Genomic DNA, 20,912 nt, shown 5'->3' with positions numbered 1-20,912 from the left:
ACACGGGGTGGGTGGGGGAGGATGAAACGGGGCTCTGGTGAGACTTGCGTGAGAAAAATGTCACTTTCTTCATGTGTGCTTTTTGCCGCCATAATTGGACGGTCTTATTATTACATCACTGCACAACAGCATGTAGCCTACAAAGCTCATGGGCGTTTGTAGGACCAACACGACCTTTTCTGTCGCGGACTTTTTAGATTATTCTCGACAGGGGGAAAAATGATTTAATGTTTCACCTTCTGCACAAGTGTTGCTCTGTTATTATTATTTCCCAGCACCTTTAACTTGCGACCCTCTCTGGACCTGTTGAAATATGCACCATGTTCCCTATTTATCATTATGTCAGCTGATGTATGGATGAGGGGAAACGCAATCCCTTAGTTGACAACTTGCTCCTCTTATGCTCGCACCACTAACCCCGCCCTTCTCCCCCATGTCGGCCTGCTTGTAAGGTGACACCAGCCAATCACGTCTCCTTCCGCTTCTACCTAGCAGAGAAAAAAACAGCAGAAGGAGGCGGAAACCCGTCTGGGCTGTATATAAGCGGTTAAGCGTGGGATTTTTGCATCAACGTGTCACCCTCCAGTGGTTCACCGTCTGACCGGGAACGCACCACGGAGAGCACAGGGAACCGCAGATCCGTGCTGGCGTGTGTTGCGATTCGCTGTGGACTTTGACCGGCAGTGACCGAGAGGGGAAACCCCACAGCGCCTGCAGCTGCCAGGCCGGGACTGAAACTCATGCTGCCGCTTGACGAGGAGCTGTCCGTCCGCTGTGGTGCTGAACCGCAGGACTCGACCCTTCAACCGGTGACGTAGAGCCGAGACTCATCCCAGACTCTCACAAGACTCAACTCAAAGTAAAAAAATAAATAAAAAATAAAACAGCACAGGTTTATTTATTTTCACATGTGTATGGATTTGAAGCAAGTAAACAAGACAGAAAACACGGAGCAGAAGTGATGGCTGGACTCCCCCCCGCCCTCGGCGTCACTCCGGAGGTCTGAGCTCGCACCGGAACCCAGCGGAGCCTCCGTAGATGAGGAGAGTGACAGAGGCTTTCGATCAGTGAGGTACGCTGGTCGTCTCTTACACAAGGAAATTAGGGAAAGAGATTTGATAGATTGCTCTCCTAAAGGCTCTACATGCAGCTGAGAAAATGGGCTGTATCAGCTCCAAAGCGCCAGTTGGTAAGAGTTGTTTTAATTTGCTCTTATAAAAGCACGCTGGAGGAAGCCTGGTTCTTTTTTTTTTACGCATTTGTTTTGCTGCAGCCTTTCGCGGGTGCAGAGGCTATGAGAGAATTTGGGTGCTTGTGGTGCACAGCATGCTGTGCCCGAGATGTGAGACACATGACAGCGCTGCTGAGTCATATACACATATACGAATAAGGAGCCTACATCTAAATAAGCCTTATAGATGTGTGGAATTTAAACAGTTTCATTCTGTTAGAGGTTAAATGGTGTGTATGTGCGCAGGGGAGCGTTTTAGTGGGGTGGTGGGGGACAGGAGCTATGGAGGGGGTGGGGGGGGGGGTGGGGGGGCTGGTATCTGCAGCCTAAACATCGCGATGCTACGAGAGTTGCAAGAAGCTTTTTTGGTGAGCACGCCAGGCAGAGACAGAGGAGGCAGAGGCGCTCTTGACATCATTGAGGGATGCGCTGTTAAACGGCTTTTTATATTTGTGAGGAGAAGACGCATCCGGACACGATGGTTCTGACCGCGCTGACCCAGTTTAGCTGCAAGGTAGGACACGTTTCTGCTCCTTACGCATGCGATTGCGCAAAAAAAAAAAAAAAATCTTGATGTAGCTTACATCACTCGTTATTTCTAAGCACCCCGGGATGATCTCTTCTTGGCATTAAAGTAAAAACACACATATGAGTTTGCATTCACAGATGTCCAGATTTAAACGGACTCCATCAAAGCTTCCGGGCACACACATGCACACATGCAGCAATAGTTGCTTGTTGCCAAGAAACAAGCTTCCTGTTGCCACCGCATCCACTTGCTCACCAGGTTGTTTACACCTTTGCTGTACGTGTCTCCCATCCGCTCCGCTGGCGGGTAAATGTCGCCGTGGGCCCGGTCCTCTGTGTGTGCTATACCCCGACCTCTGACGCGTGTCTCCCCCCAACACCGCCACCACCACCACCACCACCACCACCACCACCACACAATGTAGCCTCCATAAATCAAACCTGCCCCACATCCATCCATCCATCCATCCATTCATCCATCCTTTTTCCAGATTATGTAAATGTAATATGCGACCTTCCAAACTGTGATCTATCCGTCACACAGATCCCCGCTCCGCTTCTAATTGGTTGTGTAATCTGTCGCTTCAGTCACTTGATGATTATGGCGCCTTGTCCCCGTCTCCTTGTCTCGGAGTGCGTAAGGACATGCCCTATAGTCCCACAAACCATCACATAAAGGCTGCCGTGCGTGTGCACGCTCCCTGCACGTTTATCAAGAGTGTCAAATACAGTAGGTCAATCGCAGCCACCTGTTTGACTTGTCTGTATATGTGTGACATGTCGCTGCTGCTGGTCTTGACCTAATTGTGTTGATTCACTCGTAAGTCTCTCAGAGAGACGCACGGCAGAGGTTTCTCTATCTGCAGTTTCCACGACAACCGGAGCTACACAAAGAGAAGGTGTGTGTGTGTGTGTGTGTCTGTGTGTGTCTGTGTGTGTGCATGCGTGCGTGAGAGAGAGAGAGAGACCTGAGTAAAATAGGCTAAATAAACAAATAAAAATAACATAAAAAGACTGCAGTTCTCATTTGCTCTTTTGGAGATAGATCACAGTCAGGACGAAGGAGATTCATTAAGATAAAAAAGAAAAAAGACGTGGAACAAATGAACAGATCAGCCACAGATGGAGGATGACCGCAGGCCCTCACAGGAGAGCCGCCACAAGTTGCAGCAAGAAGACGAACATTGCCTTCAGACCCATCATGGTTAAATGTGTCTCGTTTTTTCCATCAGACGTGTTTGTGTCCATTTCATTTGATCCATATCCTTCAGCATCTTTGGTCTGACTCTGGGTCATTGCTGTAAACCCATATGAGCAACAGTGACTTATTTATTTGTGCATTGTTGAAATGTGCGCAATTTCGGTTAAAATCTGTTACGCTGCTGTACACTATTAAAACTGCTGGGTTAAAAACAACCCACAAGTTTGGGTTATTTGCAAAAACCGAGCATGTTGGCTTAAATCTTCTACCCAAAAATGGGTAAAAATATCTATGTTGTTGAATTAAAGCTACCCAATAGTGGGTTGAAAAACACAACACGAATTCTGGGTTAAATTGCTTATTTTTTCAGTCAACTTCTGCTGTTAATGTTAAAATTAAATTAAAACTCTTATGAAATGATGGAACAATGAAACAAGCGCATGATGTCCCAGCCATTCTTTTATTGCTACAACTAAAATATATCAAGTCAGCCATGTGTAACTAAATGTTCCCATTCATTTTAAATGTATAAGAATGTATAACATTAATTTCAAATACATGTTTCTCATCCCAGTCTTTCTTTTGGAAGCCTAAACTGCATAAAAATGGCGGACTGCGAAGAATGATCTTCAACCCATCGCGCTGGGTCATAATTAACCCAATGTTAGATCAAACCTACCCAACCTATAACCAAGCAGTTGGGCAGTTATTAAAATAACCCAGCATTTTTTAGTGCCTGTGTCGCAGTAAGTAAACTCAGTAAACACGCATTCATCACCGGGACGCGACCCATGAGAAATATTAACATTTTCTGTCAAGTAGTTTCTGATGTGTCACCTTAAAAACAAATCTCTTTAGAGGTCTGCGCAGCTCAGATGACTGTCACATCCTGCGCCATACCTAACAAGTGCGCATCTCTCACTCCAAACAATACTTTCATTGACGAAGATGCCCCAGATTCAACGACACAATACACCCCCGGGGCATCTGATCTCATCACACCCAATTAAATGGCACATATTGAATTCAGTTGGTGGGCAACTTGAGCTCGGCGCGCTAAACGGCAGGTCTTTGACCCGGGGTGGGAGGGGGTGCGGGTGAGTGATCGGTCCTGATATTGGGCTCAGTATTTGAGATGGGTGCTGGCGACGATAATGAGCGAGTTGTTCTTTTCATCGACAGTAACTAGAAACGCTTCCCCGCAGAGGAGGGCTGGAAAGAGGAGCCGGACACTGACATTTAGAGGGCCCGCCTCTTAATCTGGTTTTGCAAATCTGATTTGAAGAGTGGCGAGCGCGCGCAGGAATGCACGCGCGTGCGTGTGCGGAGGTACTGAGGAGGGGAGCTTCAGCTCCAGCTCTGTGGCGGATGGGATGGGAGCTGTCCAGGTGCTGAAATGTTGCTGTTGCGCTCTGCTCTGTAGGTGTGTTGGACTGTGCCAGGCCTCATCCACACACAGCAGCAGGTTTATAAGCACCTCTGGTTCATCATGGTCCGCGAGGCTGTTAGGTCATGGTGATGGCAGCTGTTAGAAAGGTTGAACTCGTATAATCCTATATCTGTGCGCCATTAAAGGGACGTTTGCGGCCAGGAGGTTGCTCCCGTGTGGCGCCGCTGGTTCCGCAGCTTAGCCTATGTTTTTTGCGGGGATGACGTGACCTGTTCACGCCAGAGAAATCTGTATTAGCTAAACAACAAGTAGGGGATAAAACTGCATAATGACATCACAGGCATGTCCCTTATTCTGTGCTTTTTATGTTTTATACTGCTACCTCCTCTCTGACAAAGCAACTTCATAAAATATCAAACAGGCTTGGGCTGCTGCCAGAGCCTTACTTGCATGACATGGCATGGCTTTAAAGTGCATGGAAGCAGGCCTCCACGCCCCCCTATGTTATCTCACTACAAGTAGTCTCTACAGAGTACGCTGCAGTAAAGGGTTCTGTTAAGGCCGAGCCCAACATTTAGACTTGTACCATACATAATAAAAATAAGGGAAGTAAACCCTCAGTGAAAGTGCATGGTACACGCCGAAAGAGCTTTTTTAAGTTCTACAGCACCCTCAGTGAAAGCCTAACTACATCCTGAGGGTGCTGTAAAAAAAACAATTTAAAATGTATATGAAATCTTCAAACAACTTCCTTTGAAATATTTTTGAGTTTTGGTTTTACTTTGAATCTCTGCTTTCAACCCCCTCCCCATTGTTTGTTTATATATCCCTTTTCAAGACTCTTGGAAACTGGCTTTTATTCTGATTGGGGGTATTCTTCAGTGATATGTAGCCTGCAGTGAGATATGGCAACATCACATTCCCTTATATGGTCATCGCCCCTCAGCAGCTGCCCTGAGATCCCCGTGGAGTCATGGGTTGGCATGGTGATTGCAACTATGACCGTAAGGCAACAGGATTAACCAAATCCTCAAAACTCATAGTTGGTCATTCTTGTAGTGATAGAAATACACGTATTATGAACAACAACATTTAACTGCCACATTAAAGTGGAAGCGTTGTTGTCATAATATTCATTTTTTATTCAAGAGCGATTCCATGGTGCGGAGCTACTATAGGTTTTTACGACTGTTCATTTTGCTATTAACTTCACGTGGCTCTCTTCCTCCTGACAGTGGCGGTTGACGGTTCGTTGCGCGTGGACTGGAGCGCGGCGAGCTCCCTGTCTGACCTCGCGCTTTTGGGGAGCACGCGGACCTGCTTGGCGCGCAGACTGATTCTGACAGCACCTTTGGGCGCACTGGACTTCAGCGAGGTGCCCTTAACTCTCTCTCTCTCTCTCTCTCTCTCCCTCTCTCTCTATCTTTCTCTCTCCTTTTCTCTCACTCTTTCTCTCTGTTAAAAATTAACATTGGTCTGGTTTTGTAATGTAGCCTAGCCTAGCCTAGCCTAGCCTAGCTAATGTAGCTCAACTGACAGCTCCTGCATTCTCCCTATAGCCCACTCTATCATTAAAACGAAGGTTAGTAGACATTTCTAAGTGTTTTATAATGGGCAGTGAAGATTCAAATTAAGCAAATGAGGCATTGAATTTAGTGCAAGTCAGGCGCCATTTAAGAGAACAGGTCTTCTCATGCAAAATTGACATTTTGCATTGATTAGCCTGGATGCTAAACTATGCTATCTTATTCAATCAGTTATTTGAGAAATTTTTGATGATATGAGATTTATGAATTCTGGCACAACTCCAGTAAAACACATTATGTAAAGACAACTTTACTATGAAAAAAACAATAAAGTTGTTATTACAAGTGTTGCTGTTGTGACCCTTTAATCTACAGTAATGGTTAGTAAAAGGACACTATAGGAAAACAGACTACTGTATAGGCCTATATAACAAATTTAAAGCACCTTGGGTAGGTCTATACAAAGCTTATATGCTCCATATAGTAAATAAGCTAATTTATCAATCCCCTATTGTGGAATCTAAACATCATCAATATTATTGTTATTAGTCGTATTCTAAATAATTGCTAAATAATTCAGTTTCAGCCATAATATGTGGTCACATAAGTTATAAATAAGTACGCTGGATATTTAAATCAGCCCGGACTATTGTTTTAATTATTGTGTATGGAAAAGTCAATTCCAGTTGGCTAACTGTGAGGAATTAAATACTCTATGGATATTAGTTTTTATCGTTACGTGAATTATGGGATGTTCTGCATACATCACCTCACATGATTTGAGCCAGGCTACAAGCAGCCCAGTGCACCAAAACCTAGGTAGGCACCTAGCAGATATGGCTAATCAATGCTGACAGTCTGAAATGTAATGCGCCACGTGAAGCAGAAAATTATTTTCTCAACCCTTCCTGGTTTGATAATTACCTTATTAATCAAGCCATCCAAGTCTTTAATGTGTGTTTCAACTCTTGAGTTCTTTCTCCATTTTAGTTTTCATTAGTGTTAACCAGTTGGTCTCTAATTATTTGCAAGTCATTCAGCCTAATTAACAATTAATTTTTAATTTAGGATTTTAAATGAATGGAATCTCATGTGATACAGAATGTAATGCTTCTCGCCTTTGGACAAAATGTAAAATGAAAGTTCTTCTTGAAAGGTGTGGTCAGTGAGACTTACTGTCAGCTACCTAAATTTTCATTTTAAGTCACAAGCCTGCAGACACATGTTCCTTTCTGCTGGTTTCTGGCCTGTTAAATGCAGATTTAGGTGGACTAACAGGATATCCTGCTCCAAAGATTGGAAGGAGCCCCCCTGATAGCTTGTCGTAGCAATGATTTAGCAAGATATATATAATAGAAAGGGCTTAAATGGCTTTTTGGTTAGTGTGAGGGCTCTACAAAGAACCATCAAAACCTAAGAAGCCCACAGGTTTGTCAGTTTAGAAAATTACTTTTAAATCTACATGAAGGCCTATATCCTACTGTATGTATATGTAGAATCTCTGGACCTTAAGGCAAAAAATATTCTTAAGGTAATAGGACGCTTATAATTGTCTCAGAGATGATGATGATAATGAAGGTAATGAGGATGATGAATCCACCTTGCCTCCTTTTATCCATCCATCAGGCGCACCATCTGGGTGTGAATCTGATGTGTCGCAGCGAGCCAGAGAGGTGACGATTAGCAGCGCCTAAGTGATCCATTATGAAATGCAGCCTCTCGGTCCTCACGGACGAGAGCTGTTATTGAATACTCACCGTGGTGAGAGACAGGTTGGCTGGACTGCTGATCTTATCAAATCTCTTTTAAAGAGGAAGGGCTCTCTAATGCTTTGCACTTCAAGAAACCCCCCCCCCTCAAAAAAAAAGATACATAAAGGTCAGATTTTGTATCAGCAAATAATTCAAATTATTGTTGTCTTTTATAATGCAACAAGTGAGATTAAATTTGGCTGCGATGATGCAAAGAGCCTCATCCATGACGCCCGTGTCAGACGTAGCATCTTCGAGCAGCAGCGTCCACAGTAAGTAAACGCAGGAGGGCACGTGCAAGTCTCATTAATTTGGCTGCTGTGGCCGTCGGTTGGTCTTCTGAGTGTGTGACATCATCAGCGATTCAAGCTCGCAGGCTTACCGGGAGGAATTGTTACATGGCGACCGGTTGCCATAGAAATGTTCCCATTGTGGAAAACTTGAGAGAGAGAGAGAGAGAGAGAGAGAGAGAGGGATGGATGCAGAAACGTGGCATGTCAAAGAAGAAGGATGTTCAGGTTATTTTCCACCACGGGAAGCAGATATCACGCCGGTCTGTTCCACTTAAACCATTCATGGCTCGCCCCCTTGTTCAGTTTGGTATAATGAATTCCGTGTGTGTGTGTGTGTGTGTGTGTGTGTGTGCTTGCGTTTGAACTGAAAGAGCAATGCATGCAACAGGCTGTTGTGTTTTGCAGTTGACGTTTGATGAATAAGAGAAAGGGGATTCGTCTCAGCTCAAGTTAGATCTTTCCTGTGACGTAACCTTAATTAGAGCATAAATAGAAAATACATCTTAGCCACTGAGGAAACCTGTGGCGTTGTTTTGAGGCTGAACAGTAACAAAAAGGATTTTTGCCAGAGCACTAACATTTGTTTTCCAAGTGATATAACAACACCTAAAAAGCCTTGTGGCCGTCTATTTAACTTAGAAATCTAAATCATGATTTAATCCTGAAACACACACACACACACACACACACACACACAACTGATAAAATCCTCGAAGTGTGCTTTCGTGTGTGTGTGCTGGTTTCAAGGTGATGCAGACAGGGAGACACCAGTCACCTGCTGTCAGCCTGCGGCCTGCCTTGCTCTCCACTCCTAGCAGGTGCATTGTGTTGAAGGATCTGCTGTGTTTTTCTCTGCGTTGTCTCCAGGCCGTGTTTGTCCACCTCACTCACTCACTCACTCACTCACTCACTCACTGATGGAGACAAACAGTTAACCAATGATTCAAAAGCCAAACGTGAACCTGAGCAGCATCACAACAGCCTCTCCACTGTCTGCGTTCAGCAGACCATGAAGATTTATGGCCTCTTGACATCAGGTGGTGTGTTTGGATTTGTGCAGCTTTTCTTCTTATGAGGGCCAGGTATCTAGATGAGTGTGCCACGTGCGCTAGTTTGGGATATTTAGCTTTTTAAATTCAAGTCTTCAGCTCGGTCTGTGTACGTGTGATGGGAAAGATGTGACACAGTGGTTTTCATTTGAAGCGCTCGGGCTGTTCTGAGTAACGCTCACGTCCTCCTCTGTGTTCGCTCTGCTTGTTCAGTAGGGCAGTGGGGGAGCGGAGAGGGGAGGGGGTGAATGAAGGAGCAGAGTCGGCAGCCAGCGGTGTTGTGGCGCGGTGATGCTCGAGCGCAAGGTTTCTCAAAAGCTCATACTGATTCACGCCTAAAATACTGTGCTTTCCAAGCTCCAGGAAATGACACGCTGTCTTTCCAAATTTTGTTCTTGTCTGAATAGAAATGTCCCTGAAATACCGTTTATATAACCACTGGATGTGATGGGGGGGTGGGGGGGGACCAACAACAATACCTGCCTGATATTATGATTTTTTTTATTAAAACAATGAAGCCAAAACAATATATCACTCTAACACTCCTCGAGGGTCTATGTCACATCTCCAGCAGATTATCCTCCCTCTGATCTGTGAGCTGCTCTGTGGCACAAGAGGATTATCACGCCTCGCGGCAGCCGCTGATGCCATCGTAAGCCCGGGATCCCCCTTCCCTCTTGCATAGCCTTTCTCACGGATAATTTTTTTGTTTGTTTGTTTTTATTTTTTTATTTTATTTATTTGCTTGGTGTTTTGTTGCTGTTAAATGGATTTGGCAGGACAAGGTCAGGGTGATGCTTCTGGGATGAGCTAACTGCAATCAAGCGTGGGCTGAAATGATGAAAAGGAGAAATACAGAAAGGCGAGACTTAACAATCTAAATACATATTATGTTTACTATTTGTTCAGTCGCAAGTAGCTCGGCGTGTGATGTTTGTCTGAATGAAAACAGGTGAAACTAGAGCGTCGGAGAGCTGCGATCCGTCACCGCCACGCGACTGGACACAATCTGTACCTGTTGAGAGACACTCGTCTGCCTAAATCCGTCATCAAACCGCTCAGTCAGCCGTGTGTGTTGACCCATATTGAGTAACAACACGGTAGCGTCAGCTCTGCGTGCGGCCTTTGCTGTTGACGTGCCCTGTTTCCCACGTGAGGTACAGGTAGAGCTATAAAAAGGGTTAGTAGACAAAGGAACTTGTCAACACCTGATACTCCCTCTGTGGTTTGACTTTACAGTGCAGACAGATTTGATGGACAGACACAAAGAGGAGGGGGTCCATCTCTCGCCTTCTGTCTGGTTCTGTTTACCAAGGAAATAACCTATCTAGCCGTGTGGGCACAGAGCGTTATTACTCTTCTTTGGAGAAGTTTTCTTTTTATAATTAACTCAATATTTGCAGATGCATCAACAATATCCTAACATCCACATCTGGCGCCAGAGGTCGACTGTGCTATGTTCAGATAATGTGCAAATATACAGCAACCGAACTAGAACCAAAGATGTACTTCTTTTTCTTTTTATGCGTCCTTCTCTGCAGCCGTAGTTGCAGCAAAAAACGCTGAGCTGCAGTTTGAGGAGGGTCAGTTCAGTTACCTGAACAAGCTATTAGTTTGCTAATTAGCCAGCGGGCTAATTTAACAAACCACGACAGCAAACATGTGGCTACAACTAGCCACCAGTATCGCTGCACTTCTTCTTGTTGTTGTTGGCTTTTTAGATATTCGTTTCTACACTTCTGCATAAAATAATATATCAATCAGATGTTAGGTCATAATTGTTTTTAACCTTTTAATATGCTGCACTACATACATCGATTACACGACTTATGAGTGGCTGCAGATGCATTTCTCAGTCCAGCTCTGTGCATGTATGCATGCACATGGATGCACGTGTGTGTTGTTGGCATACAGCTTGTGACTTATTAAAACATGTATTGGTGTGTAAAGAGAAAAAAACCTTCGATTTCCAAGGCCTTGAGGTGCACTGAAGTAGTTGAAGTTCCTCCTCCATCAAAAGACAACGCTGGGTTTTTCCAGTGAGTGATGGCAGGATGTATTCAGACTGAGGCTGGCTCTCATTCATGCTGACATCAGCTCACGAATATGTTTTCCAGAGAGTCACACTCATTTTTTTTGTTTTTTTTTTATTGTGATTGCAGGTGAATGTTGATGACACCATTGAAATGTTACCAAAATCAAGAAGAGCTCTTACCATTCAAGAGATTGCTGCATTAGCGCGATCCTCCCTGCATGGTGAGTAATAAAACATTTGCACTTAACATACAGACTTTTTGACCCCACTGTGAATGCGCACACATTTCAAGGTTATGCTGTAGCCTAACCCCTTATGTTTGCCTTGTAGGAATCTCCCAGGTAGTGAAGGACCATGTGACAAAGCCTACAGCGATGGCGCAGGGCAGAGTAGCCCACCTGATAGAGTGGAAAGGCTGGTGTAAGCCTATAGACACTCCAGCAGCCCTCGAATCAGACTTCAACTCTTACTCTGACCTCACCGAGGGAGAACAGGAGGCACGCTTCGCTGCTGGTAAGACTTCTGTTGACTGTGTGTGGGATTTGTTTATTACATAAATATTAAAACACCCCGCTGTGCTACACTCCCAAGTTCAATATGAAAGAGAGTTTTTTTTTTGTATGTGCACAGGCCAGTTGACAACAAACGCACTGAAGAGATGATTCACACACCTAGGGCAAGAGGGCTTTGGAAAAATGTGTGAATTAATGATGAAAGATCACAGACGGGATCCTAATTAAATGGAAAACCATCATAACAAAAAGCTGAACATGTTTAAAAAGGAGCAGATGAATATTTATCTGGTCATTAATTCCAGTCGGTTACAATCAAGATGTTAAAAATACTGAGATAATTAAAGGAAAACTCTTCCCAGCAAGCCTTTTACAGACATGGATGCGCAGAATTTAGCCTCAAACAAGCTCGGTTTTTTCATAATTTACAGTGGCAGACTGTAAAATCATATTAACACAGTTTCAGAAATCATATCAGAAAAAAATACTTTCATTCCCCATTTCAAGCTGTTTTAAACATGCACGTTTGACAGCTTATCTGGATGGAGGAGAATACATTAATTCAAGGTGTAAATGCACACAGAATGATTAGCCCATGGAAAGCTATTGGATCTGCCAGACTCTTCATTAATTTAGTAATGCCCTTCCACAAAGTTGGGGGCCTCACAAGATACAGATTTAAAAAGAATCAAAACAGCAAATCCTAAAATGTCCTTTTATTCACGAGTATGCTCCAAAACAGTGTCTACAGTTATCATAATGCAAATCCACATCTTTCAAACTCCACCACCACGACACCATCAAGGTTATTTTCTCTAGCACCACAGAAAACATTATTCAGCTGTTTACAGGCGGAGTTTTGATGAACTGATTTCGACATATGTGCACTGTCCCTTTAAGAAAAAAGTCCATCCAGGAAGTCGAAAGGTCTTTTAACCTCATGTCTACCCAAGCGTGTAGGTTTTGGTCGAAACATTGATAAGGACACAACAACCCCTCCAAAACAAAGATGACTTTTTTTTATGCTGTCAACCGAGTGGTTTCCATATCGACATATCGACCGTATTTACATTTAAAAAAAAAACTATACATAGTAACAGATCAAAGATTAAAAGAAAGTAAACTTCAGGAAATTACTCGTTAATCGAAAAGAGAAAAATCAAACAATATTTTTGCATCCAACATCAACATGTTTATACTCTGTAGATCCACCATCGCTGCAGTTTCCCTTGATTTCACATTTAAAACTAGCTCCACCTTGACCAGCTACAACAGTAAAATGCTGATAATCAACTGATGCATCAGTACAATTTAATAATGTAAGGTCATTTTAAATCCCAGTGAGTGCTGGCTGGTTAGTTTACTACCTACCTACCTACTACTATCTCTGGACTGACACTGAGTGCGATATTTGTACATGACGTGAGCCTCCAGATAGTCTCGGCCAATCAAAGGGAGGACATTATCGGAATGATCTGATATGACTTCCCTCCAAACTTAATGCGAACAAGTTCGCTCAAATATCTGTAGGGACAATTCTGTCCTCCGAAACTATTGGGAGAGACATGTCCCTACCGTCCTCAGCCAAACGCCCTTGTGTCTACCTTTCACGCTGCATGTCAGAAAACTTTGGACGATCACTTCCTTGTCAAAGGCAAAAACAAGTAGAGCCCACACAGCGGCGTTACTGGACCGGGCTGACTCGTCCCGTCCACCTGTCCACCTGGGTGTGAATGGGACGTTTCATTTTTGTTGCTCTTAACTCTTTTCATACACAGATGTTTTGTTCCTCAGCTCATCCGTCTCCTTTATCTTTTACTCACTCACTCCATCTTTTACTTTTCTTTCATTCACTCCTGCCCTGCCCTCGATTCATTTCCTCCTCTCTCCCATTCACATTGTCCCCTCTTTTAATATTCCTCTCTGCCCGTCTCTTTATCTCCCCTTTTATTCACTCTTTTTCACCCCCGTCCCTCCTGCCCGCTCTCCCTCCGTTCTCTCGCTCGCTCCCTGCAATGCAGACTCTCAAGGTTAATTTGCACAGTAAGGTTTTGCTCCTGGCTAGTGCCACCATGACTGAGCGATTTTCCTCTGTGCCTCCTCCGTTCTCCTTCCTTTTCTTCTGTCCTCTCTTTTATCTTACTATTTCCAGGCCTTCTCTTCTTTAAGATCCATTTCAGTGCTCTTTGGCGATGTGCGACTGTAATGATGATTCAAACAAGCCAATTTATTAAGCTGACAAAGTTCAAAGTACCCAAAATGATTCGTCAAATTTCTTTTAAATCAAGCAATTCGTATATTCTTTAAATAGATATTGAGTATCATAGATGGTTTTTTAGGACAGTTTAAACCTGGTCATTCATGTCATACATTGTATGTTTGTAAAAGGCACAAAAACAGGGTGTAATCCTGGGGAGTTATTGCTATACATTATGTAGTTCTCCTTGTCTCATCTGCTTACATCATCACCGTGCACCGACCCCCATCAGGGAACTGCCACTTGTGCTGACTCCTTTTTATTTTTGTCAACTGTCTCCTTGTAACGGTGACAGTGTTCCTGCGGGTGACTGGACGCACTGCGTGAATGTCAGCGAGCGTGTTAGCACATCAAGCGAGCGTGTTCGAATGTGTGAAGTGAATCTTTGATGTGTATAAAATCTGGTTACAGTAGAACACGCCGATGTGTGTGTGTGTGTGTGTGTGTGTGTGAGAGTGTAGGGGCCATCCTCAGAATTGAAATTGCAGGTGTGGTTGTCCTATTGACAGACTGACTTCTGCCAACACATACACACACACACACACACACACACATTTTTGTAACGCTGCAGTGTCTCTCTGTACCGCATGAAACTGCCTCCCAGCCTTGACCGACACACAGAGAGGCTCATGTCACTGTGCTGCTATTTTGTAAATTTTTGCAAATATTGAATTGTATTTATTATATTATTATCTATTATTTATCTTTTGTTACTGGCATTTTGCAGTTTTTCTTTCTTGTACTTTGCTGCTGTGACACTGCAAATTTCTTTCAAACATCTTTCTCATCAGGTTTACACCATCCCAGCAGCAGACAAGCCTGTTGGGTAGTAAAAACTGGGAACTGGCACAATAATGAAACTGCCTCAGTTTTTCTTAAAGCGCCTGTAATCAATATTTTTTTTTTACTAGAAACAGATCTCATATCTGTGTGTAATGTGAAAGGGGGTTACCCGTAGTGACAAACCTGCAGAAAATGATCGCTCAGCCCTGCAGTTCCTCTCAAAAATCATTAAACGATGAGTAATTATCAGACTTTTATTCATCAGATGAGAACAGTTGAATAATACATTAGAATTATAAACATTATTTCACTCTTTTCAAACTAACTAACACGCCTGTTTGAGTTGCATTCGCTGTAATAACTGAATGGGGACGACAGGCTTTTCTGTGCATAGCCACCTAGCTAGCATCTACCAATAGCCTGCGCATGAGGCGTTTAGGGAACGACAGTAAATTGTAGCGTCTACAGAAAATAACCTCTCTGCCTCCAAACCGCACGAGTCTCTGCTTGAACATCAGTCTCAAGTAAATTCTCAACAAGGCGAGATCTTCTGCATTAGTTAACATTTTACTTAAATATAAAACCTGGCACTTTCGTATTTTTCTTTTTTTTTTGTAGCATTAAGATATTTACTCTGATTTCAAGCAAAATATATTTTAGCTTGTATTTTGCCATCAGATGATGTTGTTAAGAAATATTCTTATGATTGGTATTAAACAAGGTCACCTCCTCAATGTTGCTGGGAATGATTTTAGGGTCGATCACACAGAAGAACAAGAACGTAGATTTGAGTGTGTGTTTATCTGCACCATCTCTTTATCCCAATTTAAGGCATTTTTGTGGGTATGTGGGTCAGTGACATAAAAAAAGTATGTATGTGGGTGAAAACGCTCTTTCTTCCTGAGTTAAAAAAAATAAGCTTTCAAAGGAGAACTTCAGAGAAGCATTCGCTAGAAGATGTGCCAGTGTCTGTGAGGAGAGTTCAGGGCCCAGCTACAGTGAAGGATGAATGAGAGCATCGATCTCACCCGTGGGAGACAACACATGAATACTGAGCAATAACCAGAGACAGAGTCAGAGAGAGAGAGAGAGAGAGAGTCAGAGAGATAGAAATCAAAATGAGAAGTGAGGGACAAGGCTGAAAGATTGCTCGGTGAAAGAAAAGGGAATGGTAGGAACAGGAGGGGAGAGGGAGGTGAGTCGATAGAGCGTTTTATTGAGAGAGACGACTGGAAGAAAGGCAGGACGTGAAGGAGAGAGAGCGGATGAATAGGGAGGAATACAAAACAGATGGATTGAGAGGAAGAGGGCAAGCAGGGAGATGAAGGGGAAAAAGAGAGAGAGAGAGAGAGAGCGGGACTCTGATTGGTCAGCTGCTGACGATAATTGGAGGTGATTGGTCACTTGGACCTTGTGGCTTACTGGTTCTGGCACATGCTGAGTCACCTCAACCAAACAATACAGACAGTGATGTCCTCTCTTTGGAGTTATCATTATGGGCAAATAAACATATAACCACTGTAAAAATCTGCAAGGATTGTGATTTGAAAATCCAGGTTTTAGTAGCTGACCTGAATTTGCTATTGTTTACAGGATTGTGCTGCAATATGGACGCATGTAGAGCGACAAAAAGCAGCTGAAGTGGTTTTACATTCACACACAAAATAAAACCTCAAGCACTGAAACTTCTCAAGTACTGTCTGGGGCCTTTATGCACATCAGGTGCAAAGAGTCTGGCTTTTATTCCTAATTCTTACTGTTTCTCACACACATTGGGTCACACACACACACACACACGACAATGTGTGTTCATTCATTTTGCATTCTGTCATTAATTTGCCTTCTCTCTTGATTGATGATAAGCTACTATAGATGAAATTCAACACTTCCTGCGTTTTTTTTTTTCAAATTAAAAGTCATTTTATTCCAGTCTTTATCAGTAGACTTTAAGCATTTCTGTTTAAAAAAAACCAAAACAATCTGATAGTAGCAGGGTGGTGAGAATAGTATTGATCCGTTGTGTTGATGGAATTGTTGCTCCAGAAATGTGCATCATGCTGAACTCACCATGTGAGCCATTAGTCTACAGGTAATTCCACCACACTCAATGTTTGGTTTTTTACCTGCACTTTCTTTTAGTTTATTTATTTGCACAGAAAGTTACAGTAAGACATTACACAATAAAAGATCTACAAATAGTGCAGGAGAGGAAGGAAACATTTCAACCAGTCATTAAAAACATACCACATAAAGCAATACATCATCAAATATACAAAAAGTCACGTAGAGTAGAAAAGAGAAAATATCTAAAATAACAATAATATTAAATAATAATAATCTTTTCAACCTTTCAAACAAGAAATGTAGCACAAAGTGCTTCACAACAAAGAAATGACTTGCACCAAGTGCTTCACATGAAAAGACATAAAATGAACATAGAGATGAGATGGATTAATAATAAAGACTTGAAATGTTCTAGAGAAGTAATACACACCCAGTCACACAAAATTCAATTTAGATAAAAGATATTTTTTGAAATGTGTTTTAAAACGATTTTCAGTAAGGAGTGTTTTTCTCTCGGTGTTTCCTTTGACATTCAGATATTTGTCTTGTGCTTCTTCCAACTTAGTGTCTCCTCTGCACCCACAGGAATTACAACCTGCATAACAAACACTATCAAACACTCAGTGACAGCCATCTTAAGTGCACCAGCCAAATGACTGCTGAACAACACTGGCTGTAATGGGAACGCTGTCTCTCCGACCGGCCTAACACTACGCTGTGCACGCTGCCAATCAAAAAGAGCGACATGACATGGAGACACACATCGGCTCTGCTCTGTGTTCTTGTTACCATGCCAACCGTGTATTTGATTGCGTACACGTGCAACTCATGTGTGTTGTATATATAATGTGTGTGCGTGTGTGTGTGTGTTTTTTGAAGGTGTGGCAGAGCAGTTCGCCATCGCGGAGGCTAAGCTGAGAGCCTGGTCATCTGTGGATGGCGACGAGTCCAATGATGACTCATATGATGAAGACTTTCTGCCTGCCAACGAGCCCACCACACAGAGCACAGGTAAACGCACTCACACACACACACACACACTGTACCTCGACATAGTAATAGCCGCGGTGAAGCTAAATCATATTTTATTTCCTTCATATTGTGCCCTTCCTTCTTAAAACCCCATCACACACCCTCCTCCTCATCCATCTTTCCCCCTGTATCGTTCATTGTCCCAGTGCCCTACTTTTCATCCTCTCCCGACATTTTTTTTTTTTTGTTCCCTGGCGCAATTTGATATCCCTCCTGCAAGTTTAATATCATTTCCTTTGCTGCAGAGACAGTCTGTGTGAGAACGGTGCGTGAGGAGGTTATAAATACACGGTGTTTAACCGTGTGTGTGTGTGTGTGTGTGTGTGCTTTCATTTTGTTTACACTGAACCACCAATAACCTGAGCAGCAGCTAATAACATTCAGCACAGCGGTGTCGCTGTAACTTCAAAACGTTCATCTCCTTCTCCTTCGAGCTTCTCACCCTCTGCAAAGACCATTTAGTGAATGAACAGTGAGTTTCACATGAACCCGTGACATTAATCAACTCTACATGAAACCTGATCAGAGTCAATACGACTGTAAAGCCCGCTTCCTCTTCACTGTGCTGCCACGTAGATTTTGACCTTCAGTGCTGTTGTGGACACATAATGTAGAAACTGACAGTAGACGTCATCACATTTTGAATTTGCAGCTGGTTTCTTTGTATTGTTGTATTAAGTTGTTTGATTTGTTACTAATATGTTGATATTTTTGCATTTTTCTACTGTATGTCACAAAACAAATCTTATACTTGAGGTACAATGTCATATTTTTTATTCTTATTAACTGCTTTTTCTTTTTCCTATCATTTTCCACTGCTGGTATTTTTAAAACTAATAAATTAGGACTTTTTCATTCATCTAATTGGCATTCTTACTTAACACATCCAGCTGCAGACTCTGTTAGTGACTACAGTAAATGCAATGATACTTCAATATGATATTTTTCTTCCTAAAATAGTATTAATTATGAATTAATGATATTTTTATTTATATTTTCTTTTAGCAGTGGAAACTTAAAAAAAATCCAGCACAAAATTATTCTTGTTAAAGGTTCCCTGTGGCTCCTGCACCAGGTCAGGTGCCCATAGGTAACCCACAAAAATGATGCGTAATGGGTTAAAAAAAAACAATGTTTATATTCATTCACGGGTACAGGTAAAGGTAAAGATCACCTAAATGTGGGCGGGGAGAAATAATTAAACAGAAAATACAAATGAAAATACATCTCAACCAGTTGAATAAGCCTCATTAACCGTCGAGTTCTTGCGACACAATTCATCATTAGTTCAGAACTGAGAGAGCAGCTGTCAGTCTTCATGCAAGCCCCATGTAAGGATGGGTTTTTAACTGATGATAGGTGCAGGTCGTGTCGCAGGATTTGAGTTAGAGATAATTGCAGGTAACAGGTCGGTTCTGCAGCTGGAGCTGGATTCTGCAGCTTTTGGGTACGGGACCTGTGCAGGACTGTGAGCACATTTGAGGCCTAACAAACATGTTGAATGACATCCCTTCCCGCTTTGTTTACGTCCGTGTTTTCCAAATAGTCGGCTTCTTTTTTCTGCCATGTGCTGCTGCCAACTATCAGTCAGTGGAGGAGCAGGGAGCTGTTGGCAGGTGCATGTGTTAGTCAAACCTGAGATACAAACAAAACTGAGACCCGCTCATCAAAATGTTGCTCTGTAGGACCAGGAGTGGTAAAAATCTCCACAGGGTACCTTTAAATGAGTAAACGTGTAAATAATGACTAGGAAGAGTGACGTTTTTTCAGTTGTGGCTACATGTACAGTGAGATTATAAATACCTGATGCTCACTCACTCTCAGTGTCCATGCAGAAAACCGTTCCCTCTCATATTTCTTCTCTTATCGTTGTTCTTCTTCCTTCAAGACTTCATGTTCACAGTCTGTATCATTCCCTCTAGATGTGCCGTCGTACCCTCCGTACTTGAAGGACCTGATCCACAGCCAGCTTTGCCAACACCTTGGCCTGCGGGGGCCCTGTTGCGAGAGCGGAGGCGGCAGCGGCGGAGAGGGAAGCGGCAGCGGCGGAGAGGGAAGCGGCAGCGGAGAGCCCTCCCCAACGGCAGGCTCCCCGGACACCCTGTGCTCCAGCCTCTGCAGCCTGGACGAGCACCACCCGCTGCTGCGTGACCTGGGCGGCCACCGCGGCACCCACTCCCACAGCAACGTCGCCGAGCTCGCCGCAAAGATCCTGTCGGCGCTGCAGGGAGGGGAGGAGCTGTTGGCGCGACTTCAGAGGGCGGGGCAGAGCGGGCCCGGCGGCGGGGACTGCGTCTTCCACAGCCTGGGTGGAGGAGGGCGGGGCATCAGGCCCTGCGGGGGTCAGGACTCTCCCTGCTACTCCATGTCTTACTCTGAGACGTACCTGTCGCCGGGCGAGGACGACGACACCTCCTGCAAGGACTACGAGAACACCGTGTGCCAGGTGGAGGCGCAGGGGAATGGGGTGGAGTACCCTCCTGCCTACGACCCGCGCAGGAGGGTCTCCGACGTGGCCTCCTCTGGGGTGGTGTCGCTGGATGAGGAGGATGAAGAGGAAGAGGAGGAGGAGGAGGAGAGGGCAGGAGCGCCAAACAACCAATGACTCCTCTCTCTTCGCCTCAGTGTTTAATTCCTCCGAGCTCTTCGGAGGGTTTTCTTTTTCTGCATCAACTCCTCCATGGCGTCTGAAAAGTTTGAACATCTGCGCATGTTTTATTTTTTTTTAAACTTTTTTTCTTCCTCTGACTAAAATGTAAATCATCCGTCTTTGCCTTACTTGCAGCATTTCTTCCCCTCCTCTCCACCGTCGCTTCGTCCCCCTTCGATGTACCAACTCTTTTTTTTTCCTTTGAAGGCGTCCAAACAATCTTTTCTATCGGCGTGAGAGCAGGAGTGTTGGACCCGCCACGGCGGTACAACGACTTACCCGAGGGTATGACGCTCTCAGTTTTCGGCTCCGTCCCTACCTGTGAAAGTGACTCTAAAAATAAAAAAATAAAAAAAACGGACGCCACCGCCAAGGCAGACAGAATGACTGAGTCCAAAACTCTGATTTATCTTTGCATGTGTTTTGCAAGTGCTGAAATCGATGGGCTGACCCGGTCTTGAGCCCGGTTTGTAATCTCAGCTGTTCTGTATTACCCCCTCGCCCATCTCCCACGGGAGGGCAGGTTGACACTGCATCCTGGGACCTGCCCTTACCGAAACCCCCCCCCCCCCCCCCCCCCCCCCCCCCCCCCCCCCCCCCCCCCCCCCCC

At 43.9% G+C, this 20,912-nt stretch overlaps 1 protein-coding gene across 4 annotated transcripts; it reads left to right on the top strand.

Annotated features, from left to right (window-relative positions):
• Positions 1 to 523: 523 nt before the first annotated feature.
• LOC111232842 (protein FAM131A-like) lies at positions 524 to 20,840 on the top strand. 4 transcript variants are annotated; one of them, XM_022760507.1, is made up of 6 exons: positions 524 to 809; positions 927 to 1,072; positions 11,132 to 11,225; positions 11,335 to 11,517; positions 17,500 to 17,631; positions 19,575 to 20,840. In XM_022760507.1, exons 3-6 carry the CDS (start codon positions 11,156 to 11,158, stop codon positions 20,255 to 20,257), a joined length of 1,068 nt encoding a protein of 355 aa, XP_022616228.1. In that variant the 5' UTR covers positions 524 to 809; positions 927 to 1,072; positions 11,132 to 11,155; the 3' UTR covers positions 20,258 to 20,840. The 4 variants fall into 4 exon arrangements, with proteins under 4 accessions (XP_022616228.1, XP_022616227.1, XP_022616226.1 ...); XM_022760506.1 differs by having other exon boundaries at positions 524 to 1,072; XM_022760505.1 differs by lacking the exons at positions 524 to 809; positions 927 to 1,072 and adding an exon at positions 1,675 to 1,745.
• Positions 20,841 to 20,912: the final 72 nt, after the last annotated feature.

This window comes from Seriola dumerili, unplaced genomic scaffold, assembly GCF_002260705.1.
Source record: "Seriola dumerili isolate Sdu_G_001 unplaced genomic scaffold, Sdu_1.0 BDQW01000337.1, whole genome shotgun sequence".
In the NCBI taxonomy this organism is placed as follows: domain Eukaryota; kingdom Metazoa; phylum Chordata; class Actinopteri; order Carangiformes; family Carangidae; genus Seriola; species Seriola dumerili.
This window is presented reverse-complemented; position numbering and strand designations above follow the sequence as displayed.

Excerpts from the sequence above, each read along its gene's own strand:
- LOC111232842 (XM_022760505.1), top strand. The coding sequence starts at position 1,710 with ATGGTTCTGACCGCGCTGACCCAGTTTAGCTGCAAG. Across the intron at positions 11,226-11,334 it reads AGCGCGATCCTCCCTGCATG|GAATCTCCCAGGTAGTGAAG; the intron begins GTGAGTAATAAA and ends TTTGCCTTGTAG. Across the intron at positions 11,518-17,499 it reads GGAGGCACGCTTCGCTGCTG|GTGTGGCAGAGCAGTTCGCC; the intron begins GTAAGACTTCTG and ends TGTTTTTTGAAG.